General features: G+C 45.3%; 1 protein-coding gene across 1 annotated transcript in view; it reads right to left on the reverse strand.

Annotated features, from left to right (window-relative positions):
- Positions 1-9,832, reverse strand: part of LOC126547169 (synaptogenesis protein syg-2-like) — a 113,071-nt gene extending 103,239 nt beyond the window's left edge. The window contains exon 1 of the mRNA XM_072288056.1: positions 9,718-9,832. Within this exon, the coding sequence (XP_072144157.1) occupies positions 9,718-9,832 (115 nt within the window). The remainder of the gene's footprint in view (positions 1-9,717) is intronic.
- Between the last annotated feature and the right edge of the window lie 16,117 nt (positions 9,833-25,949).

Here is a 25,949-nt window from a genome sequence, read left to right on the forward strand (position 1 = left end):
GCATCGAAGAGTTCCCCAGGGCGGTGTTTTAAGTTCTAACTTTTTTAACATACCTCTTACTGGACTAGATAAGTGCATTCCCACCTTGGTTGAAATCTCTTCATATGCAGTGTACACGGAGCAGTGGTTGCAACAGACGTGTCCTACGAGCAAGATTGCAGAAAGGTATCAATTCTATTGAAAAATTTTTATTCGTACGATGTAACCAGGCAAGTGTGCCTCCGTTGCTTTCACTAGGCATGATCCCTCCTGCGTCACGTTAAAGGTTGCGCACCCCATTTGTATGTGTTAGGTCAGAAGTTTCTGGGCGTGGCAGTCGACAGACAAATGATGTGGACAACCCATGTTTTAATATTAAAGGGCCCCTGAAACAGTTCGTACAAATTTTGTAGACGCGTAGCGTACAGCTACAGTTAATCGTTCACACCACAATTTCTGTGAAGCGTCTTATATTAAGAGAGCCTACGGACGATTACAGGTTACCCTCATCCACAGCCACGCATTTCCCCCTCAACTCGTTCGCCGAGTGAACGGGGCTAAGCTCCGCCTTCACTGGCTCTGCGTGATGATGACACGTCGTGTCGTCTACTTCAGGTTGTCTAAGAGCAAGCGCGCGAAGCCTCTCCAACCTCTCCGCCACAGCTTGACAGTCGACACCAAGCGAGAGCTATCGAAGCAGCGAGCAACATAGCGTTGCGAGCATTCTGTCACACCTCCCAGCTTGTCGGGTATTCCCGTAACCACAGGCGAGATGGGCGTTTCGACGGATGGGTGGAGGCATAAACTCAAGCTGATGAAGGAGCTTTAGCGTGATGTACGTGAGCGGGCTGATCGGTCTAAGGTCCAGGGACCTTAGATCGGTATGCACGGCCCAGCCACCTTGTGGCGCAGAGTTTAAACAGCCAAACAAAGAGCTAATATTGCTCTAACCAAATGTAAAGGATTTTAAACATTTACAAAAACAACGCGTTCACGATTACGCTCCTGAGGAAAGTTTTACACCAGCAGCAAAGTAGAATAGACTTCGTTACAGCTACTGTGTTTGGTTGAGCTCTTACCAGGAGGTAGCTGCACCGTGCAGACCATTGACGTTTTCCCCCTCTGCTCATTACGTAAAACGGCACAGTCAAACAGCCAGGCGCAGTCCGCTTGCGCTCGCGTTTACCCGAATATCGGACACGCGAAACACTATTGTGGTAGTAATCCTCCGGCGTCAAGTGACGGCCGCAAACGTGGAAATCCTGGCGCCTATCGGATAGCGACAGTCCGATGCGCTGCAGCCACTTGCTTGTCTGCTGCCTTGCAGAGGGACGCGATATCGCAGCTTGACATATTGCCAGTCACTAAGTTTGCGGCCCACTACGTATCAAGGGCAAACCATGGTGCTTGCGAAAATAAAGATCGAGATCAATACTAACCGCGGTGCTCTCGTCAACGCGGCGCACGTTGTAACACAAGCAGGCGACACTTGCTCTGTGCCGGAAGTCCTTAAGTGTAGTGAGAACTCAGAAGGGTTTATGTGCGAGCTAGATGGTACGGATCATTTATAGTTTAGTTAAAACAGCGCCACAAAAAATGAACACGGACAAGGGAGGACACAGGACGAGCGCTGTCCTGTGTCCTCCCTTGTCCGTGTTCTTTTTTTGTTTTTGGCGCTGTTTTATATATGTAGTGAGAAGGTGATCTTGTGCATTTTCTTACTGTTACTCTTTTTATAGAAACAAATTAACATTCCAACTATTACGAACAACATTTGTTCGCCATACAGCTGAAAAAATTATCGATGACGCACCCAGAGCAGCCAATCGGATAGCTCGCTCTACTTGCGTCATTAGGGCAATTTACGTCAAATGGTTAGGGGCGGCTGGAATGTCAGCCGAGGGGTGTGCTGCGATCGGCAGGGATGTACATTGTTAAACCCTTATAATAAATTGCACGCTTTACAGGGAGCACCTAGATGCTTCAATTAATGATCAGAAGGACCTATTCTAACGATTCAGTACGTTTGTACAAAATCGTCAAAATTGTTTCAGGGTCCCTTTAAAACAAAAAGAAAGAATGGGTTCATACGTAAGCACCTTCCGTATGCCATCAAGCAACACTGGGGGCTGCTCTGTGAATGCTCTGCTACGCATGCGTGTGTGTGTGTGTATGTGTGTGTGTGTGTGTGTGTGTGTGTGTGTGCGTGTGTGTGTGTGTGTGCGCGCACGCGTGTGTGTGTGTGTTAACATTTCCAGCATATCGCTAAAGCTTGTATCGTTGTCTATCTAACCGGGAGGCTCTCCCCGCCTTTCGCAGAGAGAAAGGATAAGGGAAAGCAGGGGAGTGAACCAGGCTGATCACAGTTACGAAAAAGTGGCCCTTCGGCAACCAAGAAGCGCAGCAGCGTTTTCAGCTTTGCACATCACAGACACAAGAACACCTGCTTCGAAAAAGAAATTCACCGAAGATTACAATACTCCCTTATGCGAAATTCGAGCGCAGCTATATACGTGTTTTCATTTCGCGATATATTGGCTGGTGTGGACAATCTGTCTCGTGGGGCACTTTACAAACGGAGCGCAACTGCCTCGCTAAGATGGCGCGACTGTCTCTCTAATCAGGATATCAGCGGGTGATGCGTGGGCGCGATTCACAACAGCTGCTGCTGACACACCTCCGCTCATGCAGCGCCTTGTTTCCAAAGAGACGACGCGCCCGACTCTGGCGCCATCTCGTAGCTATCGTCGACGCAAAGCCGTCTTGCGCGGCACTACGCTTTCCTTCTCACGCTGTCGCCAAGCCCTCATCCTCCGCTTTCCTCCTCGCGCTCTCTTCGCCTCACCGTCTTTCATCTTCCGCTGCGCTCCGCGTTCGCTTTCATCCTTCGCTGTGTTCGTTCACTCGGCTACGAGGGACAAGGCAGACGCTCGCCGCAGGAACGGGTGCCAAAAGGCTGCGCTCTAAAAACTTCGGAATACGTGAATTACATTGAGATTCAAATACTTTGCGTAATACGCACGCGGCCTAGAATAATTGAGTGCACTATGCAGGCGCACGTGCACAGCGTTTCCGCCGCCACCACACGTCTGACATTTACAGGCCGCCCGCATGCTCAAAACGTGAGGAGTTTCACTTCGCAGTTTCCGCGTTCCGAAAACGTTTTTGGAAGGTGTTGCCATTGTCCATCAAAGGGCGGTGGCATTGTGAAGAAATGCGTTGTAACGGTCACAAGCACTTTCCGTGGCCAAAAGAAGAAAAAGAACGGCTTTCCAACAAATGCTACAATAGCATCCGGAAATCCTTCAAGTAACGCGACAACCCATGCGTATCGAATGGCACAAAGTCGACGCGTGACGAGACGATTTGTCTGAGCAGTTATTGAAATATTGCGGGAACTCCTGCACAAAAGGAAAACGTTCTCCCTGTCTTGGCGCTCCTAAAGTGAAAGAAATGGGCGCCGCGAAGGGGGAACGAACGCCTTCGCTATTTTTCCGCTGATGCCAAATTGAACTTCCTACTGCACCCGCTTCCCGAAACCTAAAAAAGAAAAGAAGGAAGGAAGCCCAATCGAAAGTATGCTCGTGCGTGCCGGTGAGATAAACGTAGCTATTGAAGGCAGATCGAGCTGCAAGCCTAAAAAATTGCTCAGTTCTAGCGAGCAAGATGAGTTTTACCGCTTGGAGCGTTGGCTACCGCTTGGCTGCGCAGAAAGGGAGAGGGGCACAGCCGTGCCGTTATATCGTCCCCACAGCTCGCTGTGCATTCACGGGAGTTAGCACGTTTTGCACTTCAGAGCCTGATCCGCGAAGAACGGCGAAGTTTCGTAACTCCCAAAAGTTCTAGCGCTATAGCAGGCGAGTATTCTTTCTTGCAAGGCTTATGCGCGGCATGCATGCACGTGTGCATACCCACGCGTAAGTGCGCTATGCCGTCGGCATATACAGGGCCATCATTTCGAACTTTTCCTGGGATTCTTCAAAATCGCTTGTCGCCGATAACACAGTTCTAGTACTTGAGCTGGATTATTCAGAGAGGCGGACATTATTTGCTCGAGAAATTGAAACACACATTCAACTGATTTTTAAATCAATAATTGAAATCTTAAACAGTGATTTTACGCAACACGTTGCAATTTACTAACTGTTGCCGGTGACGTTGCACGGCGTATCCACTTGGAATGAATTTCCAGAATGACACCACCAGTTAGAAGATATGCGCCATCAAACGTGCCGTAAACATGCACTCATGTTCTGCTTACTTTTTTGTGAAAAAGTTCTTTTATGCATACAAGCACAAATGCAACTACAACGCCCGTATATTTTGTCCACAGTTCGGCAAATATTTTGCAACTGGTGTCATCCTGGAGATTATTTCAGTGGATACGTCAATTCCTATTTTCCTATATGTGCCAAAATATAATTAATTGGGGAGTTAATTATGAATGGTTGTTAAGTATTTGAATATGTGTTTTGATTTCTCCTGCTGGTAATGTCCTCCTCTTCCAATAATCCCCCCCCAAGGATAACAATTATGCTACCTGCCCCAGATATTCAAAAATTCAGAAAAATTTAGAAATCATCACCCCGTGTAGTACAAGGCCTCCACGAAAGCGGCGACGATAAACAAATGCAAGCATCACAGAGACGGAATATATGATTATATAACTGCTGGTTTTACTCTAAATAAGCGACAATTTCGATTCTCACATATTAGGTATACATCGCTTTACATGCCGAGTGGAATGCTTCTTTGTCTGAGCTGAAAAAAGATAAAGGAATAACACGCATTGCATGAAACACAAATATTTCACGTAGGTGCGTAATCTAAGGGATACTGTACAGCTGAGCAAACAGAACTACGATCACCAGAAGCCACTTTCGCGAAGCATTCTTGGACAAATTTTTTTTAATGCGAAAGCATCAAATTTATTTATTGATACTGCAATCCCCACCGGGATTTTAGCAGGGTGGGTTACAATACATGAGAGAAAATACAACATAATGGCAAACGAAATATATGTACATGCCTAGGTCACAGTCATGAAAGAATACAAGAAAAATTAAGCAAAACATTTATCAAATGTGCAAATGAAATAGACGAACACTCAACGCATAAATCATATAGACAGTCACTATAATATAACCAATTATGTTTCAGCCATGAAGAATTATGTTTCAGCCATCAAAGCTGACAAAGAGTCTGCTTGAACGATACAGCTGCTGAGATTATTCCAGTCTCTGACTGTTCGTGGAAAAAATGAATACTTGAAAGAGTCATTATGAGAACGAAAAGGTGTTATTGTTAGTTCATGTCTTTGGCGTGTCGAATAACCGGAAGAAAACGTAATCCATTCGCTAACGTCGACTTTATAGTGCCCCTTAACTAACTGATATAAAAATTTTAGTCGCGATGAGCGGTTTCTATCGGATAACGGGATTAGGCTAGCGCGAGCTTGTAGTTGAGTGATTGAGCTACGTCGAGAGTTGTTATAAAGGAACTGTACGGCTTTTTTTTTTTTTGGACATTCTCTAGTTTCAGAATATTACCTTTTGTATAGGGGTCTCATATTATAGCAGCATAGTCTAAGACTGGGAGGACAATGGATGTGTATGCTAATCTTCTTACAGCAGGGGTAGCCAAAGTTAACGTTCTTCTTAAAAAGAATAACTTTCGATAAGCATTCGCTGTAACGTAGTGAATATGTTTGTTCCACCTAAGATTGTTTGAAATCCATAGTCCAAGATATTTGTATTCAGACACTTCAGACAAAAGCACATTGTTAAAATTATACGGAAACGATAAGGGCCTCTTCTTACGAGTGATCCGCATGAAAACGGTCTTGTCGAAGTTTATACACATCTGCCACCTCTTACACCAAGAAGCAACACGCTGAAAATCATTGTTTAACAATGCCTGATCAGATTGATCATTAACCTCCGTATATAGAACACAATCGTCCGCGTATAATTTTATTTTGACAGAGATGCCTTCTACCATGTCGTTTACATACATAAGAAAAAGGAGTGGCCCTAGGACCGAGCCCTGCGGGACACCTGATTTTACTGGTAACTGGTTAGATTGATGTCCTTTGAACGCAACAAACTGATAGTGATTGTTCAAATACGCTGATATCCAATTAACAAGTTGAGAGTTTTTAAGCAGACTATTTAATTTAAATAACAATTTACTGTGTGATACTTTGTCGAAAGATTTGGAGAAGTCCATAAAAATTGCATCAATTTGTTTTACGTTATTTACAGATACGACAAAATCATGGATAGTAGCAACTAGCTGTCTACAAGTTGAGTACCCTTTCCGAAATCCATGCTGGCATTTTGTTAAGATGTGTATCTAAAAAATCCACGATATGTTTATGTATTATGTGCTCTAATAATTTGCAAGTGTTAGAGGTTAAAGATACCGGACGGTAATTCTTTATAGACTGTTTGGCACCGTGTTTATAAAGTGGTGTTACTCGGGTTGTTCTCCAGTCATTCGGGAGTTGACCTTCCAAGGAACGTAAAAACACAATGTACAAGTATTTCGAAACCCATTCGGCATACCTTTTTAGGAAAGTGTTGGGTATATCGTCTGGGCCTGAACTTTTCTTTTCATCAAGTTTTAAAAGCATGTGGAATATACCCTGTTCGCTTATTGATGCATCAGAAATAGGGGGCAAACAATTCTCAAACATAGGTAAGACACCATCATCACTAGTAAAAACTGAGTGGAAATGCTCATTAAATAAGTTAGCAATTTTTTCTTCATCATTCACGTGAATGCCATCAACTTCAAAAACATCGCATTGGTAATGTTTCGGTGACACCTCCGGCCAAAATCTATCTGGAGACGCTGTGATGAATTTAGGCAATGATTCCTCATAGTAACGTTGTTTCTCAGTAGATAGTTGGATCCGAAGTTTAGATGAGAGAGAAATTTCTGCGGTTGATCTGGTGAAGCACTGCTTGATTTTTTCATTTTATCTTTTAACCTCTTGAGCTGCCTTTTCAATCTCAGCGTCTCCCGAGAAATCCAGGGATTCTTTTTTCTTTTCTTAACAATAGTTGGTACATATTTTTCAATGCATTTATTAACAATACTCTTAAAGCGTTCCCATAGTTCCTGCACATCTACAATATTCTCTGAAAATGAATCTAAGTAAAACGAAAGCGTATCTATAATCGAAACATCATCAGCTCGGGAGAAATTGCGGAATCGGACAGCGCTAAAGCTGTCTTTCCAATTCATATTATTTATCGTTAGTAACACAGCCTCATGATCCGATATACCGGGAAATACATCGCACTTAGTCTGACTACTTATGGTCCCACTTACAAAAAAGAGGTCCAGGATTGTTTCATAATTACCCTGTATTCTAGTACAGGTATCCACTAACTGTAATAAATTAAAAGAAAAGACAATGTCCAGCATGGCCTCCCCTAGGTTGTCGTTATCACTTTTGACCGACATCGTTTCCCAATCAATGCTTGGCAAGTTAAAATCGCCCGAGAGAATAATGCGGTCAGCGGGTTTCACATGCTCGCTCATGTATAGCTTCAAAGAATCCAATACTTCAACACCAGAATTGGGAGGTCGGTACAGAGCAGCTATGACATATCGAATATTTTCATGGCAGGCCTTGCAAAATATGCATTCAACATCTGATAAATCAAGCATCTTTAAGAGCTTAATGTTATCCTTGAAAAGGATGGCTACACCTCCGCCCCTGCTACCTCTGTCTTTTCTGAATGCGCTATACCCAAGTGGAATGAACTCGCTATCATATATTTCTTCATTTAACCATGTCTCCGTCAATACAACGATATCTGGGTTATACGACAAAAGAATTCCCTCTAACTCTGTACGCTTGTTTATAATGCTCCTACAATTTACGTTAAGTATTCCTAAAGAGCCACGCCTGCGCTTAGTTTGTCAATTTTGAGGACTTGATTTCTTCAGCTTATAACGGCATTTTTTTTCAGCATCCCAAGCAAACAAAGTCCCGTTGATGCTCAACTTATCGTAATGCAGCTTTACTTTCATGTTTTTCTGCCTTTCTTCCTTAGAACTCTCCCATAAAAGCCTCCGTGTGTCACGTACTCGCTTAGAAAAGTCTTCAGATAGTGACAGTTCACTGCCCTTTAGTTTATGCGATGCTCTAAGCAGGGCATTCTTTTCTCGGTAGTCAAGAAATTTTAGAATCACTGGACGGGTTTTATTTTCGTCTTTTCGTCTTTAATGCCTAGTTTTTTACTAAAGCCTTCATCTTTTACATTTCATTCTAAGTCTTCTGAAGTTTCAACTCTAGGTTCATGTAAGCCATAAATTATTAAGTTATTTCTCCTACTTCTGTGTTCTAGATCATCAACATGTTCACTAATGTTAGCGAGTTGTTCCTCGAGGTTCGTTATTGTTGTTTTGATGCTTTCTACGTTAGAGTTCAGTGCACTTAAACGACCCAATCGCCGCTCGATGTCATCAGTTCTTTCTGTTAATTTTGATAGGTTCCTTTGCATTTCATTCTGTGTTGCTTGCATATCATGTATAGTAGAAAGAATTTTACTTTGCCCATTTAACAGTTCTAGCAAGAGATCTTTTTCTGTTGGACCTGGATTTTCTTCTACGTCTCCGCAAACCAGAAGATCTCTAATTAATGAGCTAATTATGCTAGACAAAAAATAATTAACACGCAGTGGGCAGGGCAGCAGCAGCAAAAACCGGTTAATCGATCGATAACCACGAGTTGGCATATATCTACAAACCTGTAGCATGAAGCAAAAGGGATTGTTCAGCATGTTGCCGGGATTGCTGCCGCCTAGCCCACTGGTGAAGCACAGCTCGTCCGGCGCCTTTATAGCTGTCCGATGGGGCATGTGACTTGACGTCACTGTTGTGGAGGCGATACCCGGACTTGTGACGCATGGAAAACTTTGTCGATTCGGCCCGTTGAGCGAAACAGCCGTTGTCTGTAGCCGCGAAACAGCACCTAAAGTCCCATAAGCTGTGACGCCACGTCACGAGCGCACCTCGAAGGAGCAGAGCGGGCGAATCGGAATACGCAGCTGCCGCTTTAGCGCGCCAGGTGTTGCGCAAGGTGAGTACATCGCCGCGACGCCACGTCACCAGCGCGCCTCGACGGAGCAGATACGACGACACGACAACGCGGAGAGAGACTCGTTGTCGTCGGCGACGCAGTCGCGTGACACGGGCGTGCGCGTGGCTCCGCCTCCCTCTCCCCCGAAAGCCGGCGCGCGGTTCGTATCACTCTCTCTCACCCCCGCCGCCTCACTGGGTGTGGATCGGACAGTCGCCGGAGGCCGTTGTGGCGCTGCCCCCTGACGCGCCACATAGGCAAAGCTGCTCTGGGCAGGTAGGAAACCCGCCTGCGTGCCTCTTTAAATGAAATATTCTCTTTGACTTTTATCGTCACGATTTCTTTTTCTTTTTTCCATGACGGGCACGACCGTGAGTATGCGGCGTGCTCGCCATCCCAGTTGACACAGTGTGGAGCGCTTTCGCAATTTTCAGACGTATGATCTCTGCCACTACATTTAGCACATGTCTGTCGGCCTCGGCAGCTCTGGGAACTGTGGCCGAAACGCTGGCATTTAAAGCATCGAAGAGGATTTGGGACATAGGGTCTGACACGTAGCTTTACATAGCCTGCCTCGATTGTCTCAGGCAGGATGCTCGAGCCAAAAGTGAGTATAAGATGCTTTGTCTTGATTCCCTTACCGTCACGCCTTAGCATAATTCGCTTGACAATGATAACATTCTGTTCGGTCCAGCCTTCCATCAGTTCGGCTTCTGTCAGCTCCATTAGATCATCATCAGAGACAAGCTTGATCATCAGTCTCTGATCATCATCAGAGAGAAGCAAGAGACGCTAATAACTGTAATTCTCGGTTTTCTAATGTACCAGCAGGTGTTCCTCAAGGCTCAGTCCTGGGTCCACTTCTCTTTCTAATCTATATTAACGATGTTCCGAACTGCGTTCTTTCCTCTTTCATAAAGCTTTTCGCGGATGACTGTGCTCTTTACCGTAAAATTACTAATCCTTCAGATTCCCAATAGCTGCAGGACGACCTTAACCGCGTAACTGAGTGGTGTTCTAATTGGTGCATGCAACTAAATTCAAATAAATGCAAGGCCATGCGTGTATCTCGTAACACTGCCACGCACACGTACTTTATTAATGGTGCACCTGTGACGTCAGTTACCTCTTACAAGTATCTCGGCCTTCACATATCAAATAACCTTTCTTGGCACTCGCATATTGACTATGTTACTAAAAACGCTAACCGCATGCTTGGTTACTTGCGCCCGTAATTTTAGCTCTGCCCCTTCTTCCCTGAAGCTAACTCTTTACACAACTTTGGTTCGCTCCAAATTGGAATATGCTTCAGCCATTTGGGATCAGACTCATTCTTAATTAGTTTCTACTCTTGAAAATATTCAAAACAGCGGTGCACGCTTTGTATTATCTAATTATTCTCGCTATGCAAGTATCTCTTCAATGAAACGAACTCTTAACTTACCTGATCTTTCGTCACGCCGCAGATATTCCCGTCTCTCCCTTTTTCACAAAGTTTTTCACTTGAACCCCTTTTTAAAAGAAACCCTTCTTGCCCCTCCGTCTTATATTTCGGCCCGCCTGACAACAGCCTTAAAATCGGGCTGCCATTGTGCCGTACAAACCGGTGCAGTGACTCATTCATCCCTAGGACAAGCACGGACTAGAATCGCCTTCCCGCATCAATCGCACTCATCACCGACTCTACCAACTTCAAGACCGCTGTTCAGAATGCATTTTGTTAATACTTTTTGTTTGTATTTTTACTGCATTACATCTTCTTTTGACTCCACTCCTTTCTGTAACGCCTTCGGGCCTTGAAAGTACGTGAAATAAATAAATAAATAAATAAATAAATAAATAAATAAATAAATAAATAAATAAATAAATAAATAAATAAACACCACGGCTGTTACTCATAGTTCGGTGCGGGGATGTAGTGACTGGAATTTCTCCAAATGTAACTAGGTTAGGAAGGCTTTCATGTTGTTTCGAAACGCGGAGTTCCAGAAGCAGATCTCCACTAGCCATCTTTGATGCCTTGTAACCTGCGCCAAGTGCTTCGGTAAGACATTTTGACACTAGGAAGGGTGAAATCATCCTCATCCTCTTTTCAGGTTTGTCAGAATGGATGACGTGGAATCGGGAAAAGCTTTGTAATCTGTTGCCAAAAAATTTGAAAACATCTTCGGTGCGCCCTCGTTTCTGAGGGCGATCGGGGAGTGGGGGGAAAGAGCTAGCCATGCGTAACATAAGTTTCGGCAGCGGTGCCAGCCACCCACCATGGAGCCCAACAAGGGGACGTGACAGGATTTGTGTTTAAACAAGGCCTGTCAACGCCAGCTGTACATAGCCACTATAACCAAATATGACATAACCTAGGTTGGCTACTCACACAAGGTTAACCCTTGCTGCCTGGAAGATCGGAAGAAATAGGAAATGAGTAGGAGACAGGAAAGTTGGAAAGTGAGGGAAAAGCGAAGGTTCGAAGGAAAGAGAGACAGGAAAAGGCAACTACCGATTTCCCCCTGGTGGGTCAGTCCGGGGGTGCCGTCTACGTGAAGCAGAATCCAAAGGGGTGTGTTGCCTCTGCCGGGGGGCTTTAAAGGTCCGAACATCCGGCATCGGCTCAACCTCCAGGATCGCCCTTTCCCCGGACACGGCTAAGCCGCGCACGGCTACACGCGGGAGGGTCCAACCCTCGTGTGCTCGGGTACGTGGTGTCGCAACACACCAAACGCCTGCTGACGCAGACGACCCTGCGGGGCTGGCCTAGTCTTGGTACAACCTTGAGTGACCTCAAGGTTATACCAAGCAAAGCTCGCGTAGCGATTGTCGCATGCATGAAGCAATAGCCCATGCGTGAGCGAGTGTGAGCGAATACGGCGTGCCAAGTAAACACGTGACACGATCAATACTTTCCTAAGTGAAGAATACTCTGCGAACACGCACAATCGCTAATTCTAGCGGCTCAACCTGTCGAGGTAGACAAACGCACCAAGCGTCTCAACACGCTGGTTTGCCCGCAAGAAATTCATAAGGGCGTTCTATGCCGCTTGTCGATGCATGCGGTCGTGGCGTAATGGTTTCAATGTTGGAATTATGTGCTAGAGGTACTGTATTAGAATTCTCCCATCGGACAATTTTAATACCATTTATTTAATAATTTATTACACAGTATCTTGTTGAAAATGACGAGTTTACAAAGTCGCGGAGCCGTTTGAAACCACAAGGACGAAGTTTAGGCAAATCCATGCACTTCCCGTAATTCTCTCGCTAGCTGAACCGCTCCGATTGCAGCTCCTGTAGACACCAGCGCCATAGTTAACTCTAGTAATTATTGTACGAAACTCCATGTGCATTTGCACTCCGGCGCCGAAACATTAAAATGTGTTCGACCTGCGCCGATCATCAAGGCGGTATACAGCGTCACACAGTTCCTACGTAGTGCAAGCTGCAACCGAGAAAGTACTGGCGAGTGTTGGTCGACACCGAAGACGGTGCAGTCTAGCACAGCGTCTGAAACGAAAGCTGCCACGAGAAAAGAACACGACAAACTGGCACGTGACGCACGCGCCATACGTCTCAAATTGTCGGCTTTAGCACGAGACGAGTATGAGTGCGATTGTGGCCCAGGGATTGAAGCAATTGGGCTGCTGTGCGCGAAGGCAGAGGTTCGATTGCACTGCCGGTCTCGAATTTCTTTTTGTTACAGAGGTCTCCCGACACGACGCGAAACAGGAAGTGCCTACTTACGCATACCGGAAATTGTCTGGAATGAGGCAGAGAATGCTTCGAATTATTAAACGAAGGCACGGTTAAAAAAATGTACGTCTTGGGTACCCTGCCTTCCGCCATAGCTAAGCTAAGCAGTCGGCTGACATGCCGTATCACTGGCTAATGGTGTACTGGACACGAGGTCGTCAGTTTGATTCCAGGACGCAGCGGCGTGACAGAAAGAGAGAAGAATAAAGGGAGAATGCTGGGAGGGTTAATCAGATAGCAGTATCCTGTTTGCCACCCTGCACTGTAGGAGGAAGCGGCCCCATACGCGCGCATGGCGCAGGGGTACCGGGGTACTATTGCAAGCGAGCACTACACGCACAATTTGAACGGCTTCGCGAGCAGCAGTTCTCTTATGTCGAGAAAGTTTTGTGGATGAGAACCCGCGTGCATCCACGGCACAGGCACCATAGCACCGCGTAATCAACTACATACATACATACATACATACATACATACATACATACATACATACATACATACATACATACATACATACATACATACATACATACACGCGCACGCGCGCACACACAGAGAGAAAGTGTACCTGAAAGGTCAGCGTCTATTGTAACATTTCTGATAATTCATGTTAAAGCCAGTATTATTAAAAGTCAAATTATTTTGCAAAGTAGGCACTAGGAATACTTTTTAACAATGTTCTAAAATTACATGTTGGTTATAACGATGCCCACGTGTTTTGGCAATCCTTCAGACACTTCATTTACCTATTTGCAAAGAATTTCTTGGAGGACGTTGGTAAATAATGTCTTGGATTTTTTAATCGTGTTCTTCCAGAACATCATACTTAGTCGTGCCATCGAGCAGAATCTTAATGCGATTACCGTTCCGTTCCTAGCCTCTTCCACGCCAACTTGGTTCACTGGGTGTCTGCCACTGGGTACGTGCCCATTAGACAAACTGAGAATAGACAACTTGGGTCGCTGGTTATGTTCCACTGCGTATGTTCCGCTCTTCAATGAAAAAAAGAAGGCGGACGGGGCGGGGAACGCGAGAGAGAAGCCAGAGCCCTCAACGTGCCTCGTCAGGCTCCTTCATAAACACCCTGCACTTGTATATGTCACAAGTCTGTCACTATCTCGTTTCTTCTATCACCATATTCTTCCCCATAATTATAACAATTATCTTAACAACGCATAAAACATCTCTCATTATCACTTTCACACCCATCATAAGAAATATTGATAATCGCATTAACGTCGCCAATACTCTCTAAAGGATAGCTGTGCCGCCAGTTTTGTATTACTATCCCACCTGCATATGGAGCAAGTGCACTTAATCTCGACCCCAGTCGCCATTTATCGGCGCGCCTCGAGCAGGGATGTACTGCGGGTTTACGACGGGGCAGCTGACGGCATAGACCTGACGAGCTGACACTGGCGGCAAGCGTGCGACATGAAAGGGCTGAAGGCTATCTCGGCCATTCGTTCCGCCATTTCCCGCAGTACCCGGCAAAAGATTGGCGCCACTTTGATGTGCTGCAAATTCAGGTCTATACATACTTCTTTCTTGGCCCATCGTGACAGGAAAACATTCGTATAGCATCGAATCAGGGCAGCGTGACAGCCTGTAATGTGGTCCAAGGTGGCCGTAATATCGTCCCGGAAAATGCCTGCCGAGCCACTTGCGGACACGCCACGCATTACGATAGATGTGCCATATTGCATAATGATTGCATACCTGTTAAATTTCCCAAATTTTCCGTAAAGCTCACGAACTTGCGCTATAGTTCTACCATTTTAAAAATGTTGGGTCATTGTTTACAAAATTATGATAGCGATGAAATTTTAAGGGTACTCACAGATTGCTACTCATAGATGGGTATGGTATCCACAAAATGCCATACACCAGATCGGGCTTATACCAGACCATATACCAAATTAATTCATTAATTTATGTGGTTTCACGTGGCCAAACCAGGATACGATTATTGGGTACACCGTAGTGGGAGACTCCGGAATAATTTTGACCGCCTGGGCTTCTTGAACATGTACCCAGTGCACGGTACCCACGGGCGTTTTTGCATTGCGCCACCATTGAAATGCGGCCGCCGTGGCCGGAATTAGCAGCGCAACGCCGTAGCCATTACGCCACCACGGCAAGTTATATACCAGATTGGGAACAAGCTTCGACCAAGTTTATTTAGTATAGTTCCTAAAGCAGGTGAAATCGGCGACAGTAGAGTTGCTGAAAAAGTCAGTGTGATTCAGAACAATGCGGTGCTTACCAGTCTTTGCTGTTCCAAGTTTGTCTCTCTGCTTCGATGCTGCGTCTAAAGTTAGATGATCCTTAATGAAGTGAGTGTGCATGCCCCAAACACGTGAGCTAACGTTTAAGTTTTTACAAAAGCGTGTGATCACCCCCCCCCCTCTTCCCTAGGCTGCATGATTATGACGAATTTCAATGTTCACAGGTTAATAGTTACATGACTGCGGCATAGATGCTCTCAGTATTGGTTGACGCAAGTTGTGCACTGGTATCAGGATCGGCCCATCAAGTCGCCAACTTTGATTAAACTGCCTCCGCGATCGTCCCAGTTATGATTACATCCTCTCCGGAATCGAGCCAGTTTACTCGGCGAGAAATCGATGGAGCGCCAAACGCGGGAAGAAAGGGGAAAATGAAGCTTTGCTTAAACGTAAAGTGCTGCACGTGCAACGAGCGCGCCAGCCTTATCTCAAAAATAAAAATAAAGAAATAAAAAGAACAACATCTCTGGCGGTTGGCAGATGCCAATTGCAATAGTGACCGAGTATCTGTGAAAGAATTAAAAACTGAAGTTATGGCTCGACAATCTTGACATCGGGCCATACCAGGTGAAACACCTCCTTACATAGACCTTCGTATGCACTAATTTTTTTTATTTTGCTGTGCAATGACCTTGTGGAAATTCTTCCAATTTTTTGGAATTTCTGTAAATAGCCTTTCTTGCGCATCCTCGCAATTTTAAAAAAATTATCATCTCTATGCCGTAGGCATGGAGGGAACTGACTGGGGCACGAGCAAATCTAGTCCCCGTCTACATAATTTACATGCACTTCAAGTGCCTCGCCTAAGCTACAAAAGCTGCAAGACGCTACGCGTTGGTATTTCACACTTTATGTTTAAGTTGCGGCTACAGTAGATCCCTCGTTTATGTAAGAACTTCAAAAAGATAACGCTGTATTTCTCATAGTTTGAATGTGCGCAATAGCGAACTCAAAGTAAAGGTTGCTGCTGAATATGTAGAATGCATGCATGTCTGGAACCGGAAGGCATCCTTTATCCATTTCCCTGTGCATACGCTCTCGCTGCACACAGGCGCTCGAGGGCTGCCCCGTATGATGCGCAACATACATTGTGTAGCTGTCGGACCAGCTCAGCTATTGCTGGCTTGACTTGGGCCAACTCCGAGATCTCGGCCCACAACACGGTAAACATAACGAGGTGCATACGTTTATTTACCACGGTTCACAAATGTTTTGGAATATACAGCTATACAAAAGTCCAATTTCATCACAGCATAGGCGAACAGCGTCAAATTGAAGCAGGCATTGCGTACGTCGCACAAAGACTTACATAGCACAAAGCTCTATATCTGGCTGGTTGCACGGTTTCAAAAGAAACAAATTCAAGGGGCACTTAGTTACCATACATGGACGAATGCGACAGCATTGCAACCACCGCGCAATACGTATGCTCTTTCAGTCATTTTAATTTAACTTCGCCTTAATTAACACCAATGGTCGTGGGTTCGAGTGCCTTAACTATATCCTAATTAACTGTGCCTTTATTAACTTCGCTTTGATTAACACCAAAGGTCGTGGGTTCAAGTACCTTAATTACCAATATTCGTGAGTCCTAGTACGTTAATTAACTATGTCTTAATTAACTATCGCTTAATTAATTCTGACTTAATGAACACGAATGATCGTGAGTTCGACTGTCATCAAAGGTCGAGGGTTCGTAGCCTTTTTTTACCATTCTGTGGTCACGCCGACGTTGAGAACTATGCCAGACTTTCCGCCTTATGAGCCATTTATTGCTTTCGCATTAAAAAAAAATGATCCTGTTTCCTATTTTTCAGTGGTCTCAGTGGCTATGGTGTTGGGCTGCTGAGCACGAGGTCGCGCGATCGAATCCCGGCCACGGCGGCCGCATTTCGATGGGGGTGAAATGCGAAAACACCCGTGTACTTAGATTTAGGTGCACGTTAATTAAAGAACCCCAGGTGGTCGAAATTTCCGGAGTCCTCCACTACGGCGTGCCTCATAATCAGAAAGTGCTTTTGGCACGTAAAACCCCCTAACTAAAAAAAAAAAAAAAAAAATCAGTGGTAAGATCATTCCAGAAGCGCCTGTTCACACGTGTACATTTTACACAACGCATGGTCCCATGAAGCTATGCCTCCATGCTCCGTTCGACACAGTCCAAGTTGTCCCAATTCTCGCTAACCTGAGCTGTTTTGTCAAACTGGGCCGCAAGTATTTTGACTTTTCCTTTAAACTGTAACGTCCATACAGATTACTGCCGCTAGCAGGAAATACATGCAATGATTCAAGTATTTTTTTTTTTTTAATGGGAGGGTAAATTCAAGTATTGAACTTCGTTTCCGAAAGTTGTACGCAGTTTCAATGCATGAAAGACTCATCTCAATGGATCTCTCCCTTGGTAAACAGCATGACATCACGGAACGTGCGCAAACAAAAGCGCGAGACGTGGAAAGAGATAGTGGACAAAACGTTTCCCTCGCGCCATGGCTACCATGTTATCTGCTTGGCTGCGCTGGATTTTTCCCAGTACGTCAGCTCGCTGCAAGAAGTTGCAAGTTCGATTCATATCGGCTCGGAAACTTGGAACGATAAACGGTCTCACAACCTATTGCGATATACATCAGGAGTGGAACACGGTTAAAGCCCGACTAGGGGCTCTATTCTCGACGCGCATGGCGGCTGCACGGCCGCCATTATCCGCCACATTGACTCTCTGGTTGACTGTTGAGAGGTCACGTGCCTTGACATTTGTGCCCGGAAATGAAAGTTTTGCAAAATTCAATTTTGTGTTTTCATCAAGGTGACGAAACGTGATGTCGAGCTGCAAATTTTATCGACTAATACATTTTTCTGGCCCTTGGCTGCTCTATTGCGAATTTAGCGCTTCAAAAAGAAAGTGAGCGGCAGCGTACAGAAGCCAGTGCAATGCATGTGCAATTTCACGAATATGTAGTGGTGGTCCATGATAGCCGACATGTCAGCTTGCTGATTGGCTGAAGAAATATCCCTTGAGGAGCGCCACAGGAAGGGCAACAGATGGCTACTACACACAAAAGTGGATACTTTTGTGTGTCAATCCACAAAACAGCGATGCCTTAAAAAAACAAACTGGAACGTCAATGCATTCCATCGGACTTTTGAAGATTAACGTGTCGGAGTTGATGCTGTCCAGAGAATTAGTTCCAAATGGATACGCCTTGCGAACTCAGCGGCTATAATTCGTAGAATAATATATGTGGCGTAAAGTAATTAATCAAAAAGTTAATTAGCGTACTTGTTGTAATTATTCAATTGAATATTTTTATTTCTCGTGGATGTAATGGCCACCTCATCTAGCAATTTATATCGAGGATTAGAATTATGCTATCTGCTTAATGCAATCTTTAAAAAATTTGGTGCAGCAAAAAAAAAGAAGCTTCCTGTATATAGGTCGCCGTCTACATCTTATCACACCTTGTCCGATGAAATTCACTCCATTTTTAATGCGTTCTTGAGTTCTAATGCTCGTGTGGTAGCAATGGGTGATGTTAATATTGATGTAAGTGATGTTGATTCTCTTTATCACTATGTCTCTTGTTTTACTAGTTATGGCTACTGACTGCTTGCAGACAAACCAACGGGTGTAACAGAACACAGTAGTATACTTGTAGACTACATGCTTTCTAGCACTCATGTTTGCAATTATGCGCAAGTTTTAGATGTTATTATTACTCATCAATACCCTGTGCTTTTGTAATGTCAAACTGCCTGAAATATAAAGGAATAAATATTTTACCCGGACATTATTTAACACTGACGTACTTTTAAATAATGTGCGCGCCATCGATTGTTCATGCATATACTCTTCGAACTGTTCTAACAATAGTTACTTGTTTATAGACATGTTTACTGTGGCGATGGTCACTGCGTACACTGCGTGCGCAATAAACGTGCAATCCCGCGAGATCCTTGGGCAACGGGAGCACTCTTGCGTTCTATTAAAACAAAATATAACATGCATAGAACATTGAAAAGGCAATCTTATAACACTTCCTTGAAGGAAATATACTCTACGTATTTGCAAACTCTTATTAGGACACTTTATGTAGCAAATAAAATTTATTTTAGCACTCGCATTCAGCAGAACGGGAATGCTTCGAGAAAAAAAAAAACTAGAGCCTTCTCAACCAGTTCCTCGGGCCAGACGTAAAGCAACATCCAGCTGAAAAAAAAAATATTTAGAATGACGCCCCCACACCCTAAATTATCTGTAATGCTTGTAGTGCCCATTTTTCGTCCCACATTAACTCAACTGATGCAACGTACATTCCACATACGAATGCTGTTTTACCTTTACCCTACAGATGAGCTTGAGGTGGCTTCAGGTATTCCGAATTTGCGAAACACGGCCTCTAGAACTGATAATGTGTCGGCGCATATCGTTGAAGTTGTATATGGTATCGTGTCACCAATTCTCGCGCATAGCGTCAGTGCTATATTGTCACGGGTGTGTATCCAGCACGGATGAAGATTGCCAAGATGTTGCCACCGTACAAAGTGAAGCGACAAGCACAGAAGAGAAAAGTACCGTCCAATTTCAGTAACACCGTTCTTCATCAAAATACCTGGAAAATATTCGCGAGGCGCCTTAATGACTACTTGGACAAGCACAACACTTTTTGTCGGCACCAATTTGCTTTTAGAAAAGGCTTTTCCACACAAACTGCAGTCTCACCATTTACAGACGTAATTACAAAATCAATCTCTAAACTCGTGGACAACTCCCTGTGGCTACGAAGGGAAAGCTACACGCGAGTAGCTGCTGCACATGTGTGACAGCACCAGGTAGTCCAGCAGTGCTTGACAGTGCTTCTCTTGGTTGCGCGGAGCAGACGCTGAATCGATGCCGCTTCCACGTGCGACCGTTTCGCGTTTCCCCAGACGCCGAAGGGAAAATCCGTAGAGCAAGTAAACTTTTACGGAATGGTTGCTTGCTGGGCTAGTTGGTTCATTGCAACTTATGCAACAGCGCGAAACATGAAGAAGAGACGACGATAGAGAGAGAGTGAAAAGAGCGCCGTCTTGCAACTGTTTATTCTACTGTCGATGCTATGCATATGTATACATATGCATAGGGCCTGTTGCGAAAAATAAAATCAGTGCAGCAATCTGAGAAGCAAGATGTGGCAGGTTCGGTTGTGCGCAAGAAAATAGCCATTATTCCGTATACCCACCAGGCTTCCCACAACCTGAAAAATATTGGAAAACGCGTAGGCGTTGATGTTGTGTTTTCGGACACGTTAGAACTTTCAATCCTGTGCAAGAAAACAAACCCGTGCAATAGCAAAGTGAAAAAAATCATGCAAGTTTCAACACCAAAAACGTTTTGCCTCTTCCGACGAAGGTGTCGTTTATCGCGTGCCGTTGTCTTGCGGACGCGAATACATTGGACAGACAGACAGCTGCATAAACACCAGACTAAAACAGCACAACAAGAATATAAGTGACGGTAATCAGGGCCAGCTTAGCTTACGCTGCCGTAAATGTGACAAGTCTACGCGTCATCATAACAAGCCATGCGTGCCTGAGTTCGAAAAAAGCGGGATTGTTTCTAGACACAAGGAACAATGCCTCAGAGAGATTATCGAGGCGGTTAAGATTGCTCGTTCAGGAGAGGCGGTGTGTAAGCGTGGGATCACTTACATTGACCAAAAAAGAGCTAAGGTTTTTAGATGGTTGGTGATCAGGAGTTTGGTGATATCACCTTGTGCCACTCATGCTGATTCTTGTTCTTTTCCTTTCTCCCCTTTCTTTTCCTTTCCTGCTGGCGCTTCGTATGTATACAATAGCATTGACAGTAGAACGGGCAATTGGAAGTCAGCGCTCTTTTCACTCGGTCTCTATCGTCGTCCCTTCCTCATGTATCGCGCTGTTACATAAGCTAAACTTTTACATTCAGTGGAGTGTTTTGTCTTATTTAACCGTTGCTAATAAGGTATTTATGTTTTCTCTTCATCAGCCTAAACTAACGTGGATGAAGACGCGGGGCTCTTTTCAGAAGCACTTTCACTTGTGCGCGCTTTGCCTCCGTAGCTTTCCCTTCATAGCCACAGAAAGTTGACCGCAAGTATAGTGGCGGGATCGTCCATAGATTTTACGAAAGCTTTCGATTCTCTCAATCATTTTATATTGAACGATAAATTGCTTCGTTACAGAATTAAAGAAATACGTGCACCTAAATTTAAATACACGGGTGTTTTCGCCCCCATTATTTGATTCTCTCATGTATATTGGATGCATAATTATAGGCGAATAAATGTGAACTGACTTTAAACGTCTCTCTGGCACAGTCATTCCTCCCCATTCTATTCCTTCACATTCTTAAAGAACGCATAGAAGCAAAATTGAGGACAAACTCACGCGTAAGCTGAGGAGAGAGTGAGAGAGAGAAAGATTTAAAGGTCAGCTGTAGATGTTAGCATGGCTGCTCGCCTGTCATATTGCTCCAGATGATGGATGATGATTATGATATATACACTGATAAACAAGTCTCCAACCGACATAAACTCCTATCGTGCGATTGCTCTTAGTTGCGTGGGAACGCTTATTGATAAGATGGTGCTGACGCGCCTGGACTGGTTGCTAATGAACATGACTGTCCACCCTCCGCAAATGTCAGGGTTCAAAAAGAGCTGCAGCAGCATAGACAACATGATCAGCCTTGTCAACTGCTTAAAACCCAACAAAGTTGCACGAAACATCACTATTGGCGTATTCCTCGACATCAAGGGAGCGTTTGACAACGTCACTTACGAGGCTATTTTATACGTTCTGAAGTCCATTGGGCTTGGCGGTGGTATGTACCACTGGATCTCAGACTACCTCACTGATCGATCAGCCTACATGTCCACAAAAGAACGTGACACTGCTCCGCACACAGTGCATCGAGGTGTTGCCCACGGTGGTGTTTTAGGTCTGACCTTATTTAATATCTCTCTTATTGGGCCGGAGAACTGCATTCCCACGTCGGTTGAAATATCATTATATGCAGATGACATCTGTATCTGGAGCTGTGGTCGCAATAGACGTGTCCTACGAGCAAGATTGCAGAAAGCTATCAATTCCACTGAAAAACATCTATATGCACGAGGTCTAACGATGTCCCCAGGAAAATGTGCCGCCATTGCTTTCACTAGGCGTGATGTCTCATGCTGCACATAAAAGGTTGCACACTCTCCGATTCGATACGCGTCAAATCGCAAGTTTCTGGACGTGACAATCGACAGACTAACCTCATTGACACCCGATATTCGTATACTAAAAGAAAAATCGGGTCATACGCAGGCATCTTCCGCATGCTATCAAGCAGCACTGGGTGCTGCTCCGTAAATCCTCCGCTGCGCATGTGTACGGCTCTCTGTGTAAGTCCCCGTAAGCTGAGGAGCGCAGCTATGCAATTCGCGCCAAGGAGCGTAAAATGACGAAGTAACTTCCACTTGCCGGTGTGACGTCATACTTTTTGGTTTATTTTTCGTTTGATGGAAGTTGTCCCCCTGGGGCACGCAGATGGCGACGGTTGCAGCACACCGCCGTCCTAGGTTTTTCGCCTGCGATGAGCAGGACTCTGATATTTTTCTTGCAGGTGACTGAAAAGGCAATTCGAAGAAAAATGTGCCGTCCTGAACTTGCGATTTAGCGACATGTAGATTTACCTCGTCAACACACCTGTACCATAAACTACAGTAGCAGTGAAATCGTAGCTCTGGCTTAAGGCGTGCGACGTTGCCATGGAGGGGCATGTGCAGATATTTCCTTGAGCTCACTGAGCATTGAGGGCGCACACAAATGACAGCTACGATAGCGATCAAGAAGCTTGATTCAGATTGAATGCATCCGGATCGAGCAAAATCCGGATACGAAATGCCCGTGCATGTAGCACAACTCCGGATCTGGCTGAACCGCGGTCGACAGTGCACTTACGATAGGGGCAACAATCGATGCACCAGAAGGCTTAAATGTTCGTTCGTTGCAGTAGCAAACCAGCGTTTGCTTAGCCCACACTAATCTTAGTTCAAAGTGTCTGAGGAAATGCATTGGCATCCCATTTACTTTCTTTAAGAAAGCGCTGTTTTTCGGATTGAAACGCAGAAGTAACTGCAACACCAATGCATTTGGACGGACGCTCTGAAAATTAATATATCGGAACTGGTGCTGTCCAGTTAATTCGTTCCAAGTGGACACGCCGTGCGAATTCAGTGGCTATAATTCATAGATTCAAATATGTGGTCTAATATAATTAATCAGAAGGTTAAGTAACGTAATTACGTTAAATATTCAATTGGAACAGTTTGATTTCTCGTAGAAGAAATGGCCACATCATGGAGTAATTTAGATCAAGGGTTAGAATTGTGCTATCGGCTTTGCGCAATCTTCAAAAAATTTATGCAGCTAAAAAAACACCCTGTATATTGTAGCGATGGAGAAAGGCGTGTGCTTGGGACGCTTCATCAACGCCTCGCTCCAGGATCAAGCTCGCGCGCGCGGCACCTGACCATCGATTAACACACCTGCTTGCTTGGAAATTAAACCGTGTTACATATTATGTGGAGGTGTGGCGTTCGAAGCGAATCACTCCATCACAGAAAATGAGTGATTGGCTGTCATTTGCACCTGTGCAAAATTTCGACCATACCTGTACGGCCGTCCCTTCGACGTCGTTACCTACCATCACTACCTATGTTGGTTTGTCGACATTTATGGATACATCAGGCCACCGTACCCGCTGGGCCCTCCGGTTACAGGTCTTCGACATGTGCGTTGTCTATCGGTGTTGCCGCAAACCCACTGACGCGCATGATCTCTCCCTCGCTCGCCCACACCGCGTGACAAGACTTGCCTCTCCGCCATCGACTCGGTGTTTTCGTCACCAGTGCTCGCCAGCGAAGCAGCGCAAATATTAGTGGATTGTCGCTCTTTTGGAAGGCCTTCTGACCCCCCGGCGACTCGCTCTTCCAATGCCTTCGGACGTCAAAGTTCTCACTTTACTGCGCAGGATGCCCTGCTATATCGTCACAACTACGCTTCCTAAGATCGCAAGTGGTTGTTCGTCGTCCCGCGCCACATCCGCGCATATGTATGCTCTGCTATCCATAAGGACCCATAATGCGCGTGCAAGCATCATTAAAGCTTACACCAGGCATCGCCTGCGCTTTTATTGGCGTGGGATGTACAGTTTTCTCCATAAGTACATCGGCACATATGTTCAGCATGCCAACGCTGCAAGTCTGCTGCTCGCCGTCCTTGTGGTCCCTTGCAGCCAATTCAGTGCCCTTCTCGACCATTCGACTCCATCGGCATCGACTTCCACGAGCCTCTTCCCAGAACATGTGCTGGGAATCGCTGGATTATTGTCCCCATGGACCACCTGACGTGCTATGAAGAAATACCTGCCCTACCAACCGCTACAGCCCGCGACGTTGCGTCGCTGCTCTTGCAACACTTCGTGCTCCGAGTGACAGAGGACGTTTCTTTATTTGCGAGGTAGCTAACGCGCTCCTCATGGCATGCCGTATCACTACTGCATATCATCCGCGGACTAACGGCATGACTGAGCGATTCAATCACGTTTTCGGCGATATGCTATCCATGTACATTGCGTCCAACCACACCAACTGGGGCCTCGTTTTACCATATGTGACCTATGCATACAACACCGCCTCACAGGCCACGACAGAGAGCGTAAACTTCATTTTCAAATCAATAAGATTTGAGTCCGGCGTCCTTTTCGTGGTTCTGGGCACTCGCCGCGGACGCGGTTCCGAGACCTTGTCTCGAAGCGGCTTCCTCGGCTCGCTGGACGGCCCAGAGTTGTGCTGTCACGTTCGAGCTGAGCAGTGCGGACTTCCAGCGCGAGCGGAGGCTGGCGGTGGAAGAGACGGAGCGTTCGGCACTGCCCGACTAGTTTGTTAAGTCCTGACACTCCCATAACATGTGATTAAGTGTGGCAACCTCGCCACACGATGTGCATCTGTTTGTAGTGTACATGTCTGGATACATGGCGTGCATGAGTCTTTGGTTTCTGTAAGAATCCGTTTGTAATTGTCTGAAAGTGTACTGGGGCAATATAAAGTAAAGCTATTCCAAACTTTTCTATTTCAATTCTGCAATCAGCGCTCCGCAATTCGTCACAAACTTTTTGGACCACCCCCACTTCGCCTGTCTGTCACGCGACGTCACAAAAACTGCGATAGCTCCCCATCTGATATGACGTGTACGCACTGATTATGCATGATTGTGTCGAACAAAAGAAAAATAGTTATTTCTGATTGGACGCATTTTCGCCATTAAACTTCTTTTATTGTTCAAAAGCTTTAGGACAGCTGCACCGGCTTCCCCTGTCTGTGACGCGACGGCACAAAACCGCGAAAACTGAACGCGTCAAAGTGACGTGTACGCGTTAAAAATGCATTAATATGCCGAACAAAACTGAATTTTTTACTGAATAGCCGCAGGCTGCCCCGTTCGGAAAGGAATAAAATATGGCTGCCACCGATCACTCAGGCACTGGCTACTCGCACCTGCCGGAAAGCATGGGTTTATTTGCGTACAATAAAACTTGCGTGGCCCTGCAACGTTTTCGAGCACTTTCGGCAGGTTTACAACCTCGCTCTGCCAACTCTTCTTTGCTGAGGATCCGTTTTAGCGGCATTCTTAACCTTCCGTTGCATGCCGCCATGATTTTCGACCAGCCACCACAAGCTTAAACACATTGGAATAGTTTTACGTTATGGGGCCCCTGCTTGCGTCCTGTCTAACCTAGCGTGAGGGAATGGGTATACGCGTCTTTGTAGCTGGTAATG

This window comes from Dermacentor andersoni, chromosome 1, assembly GCF_023375885.2.
Source record: "Dermacentor andersoni chromosome 1, qqDerAnde1_hic_scaffold, whole genome shotgun sequence".
Taxonomy (NCBI): Eukaryota; Metazoa; Arthropoda; class Arachnida; order Ixodida; family Ixodidae; genus Dermacentor; species Dermacentor andersoni.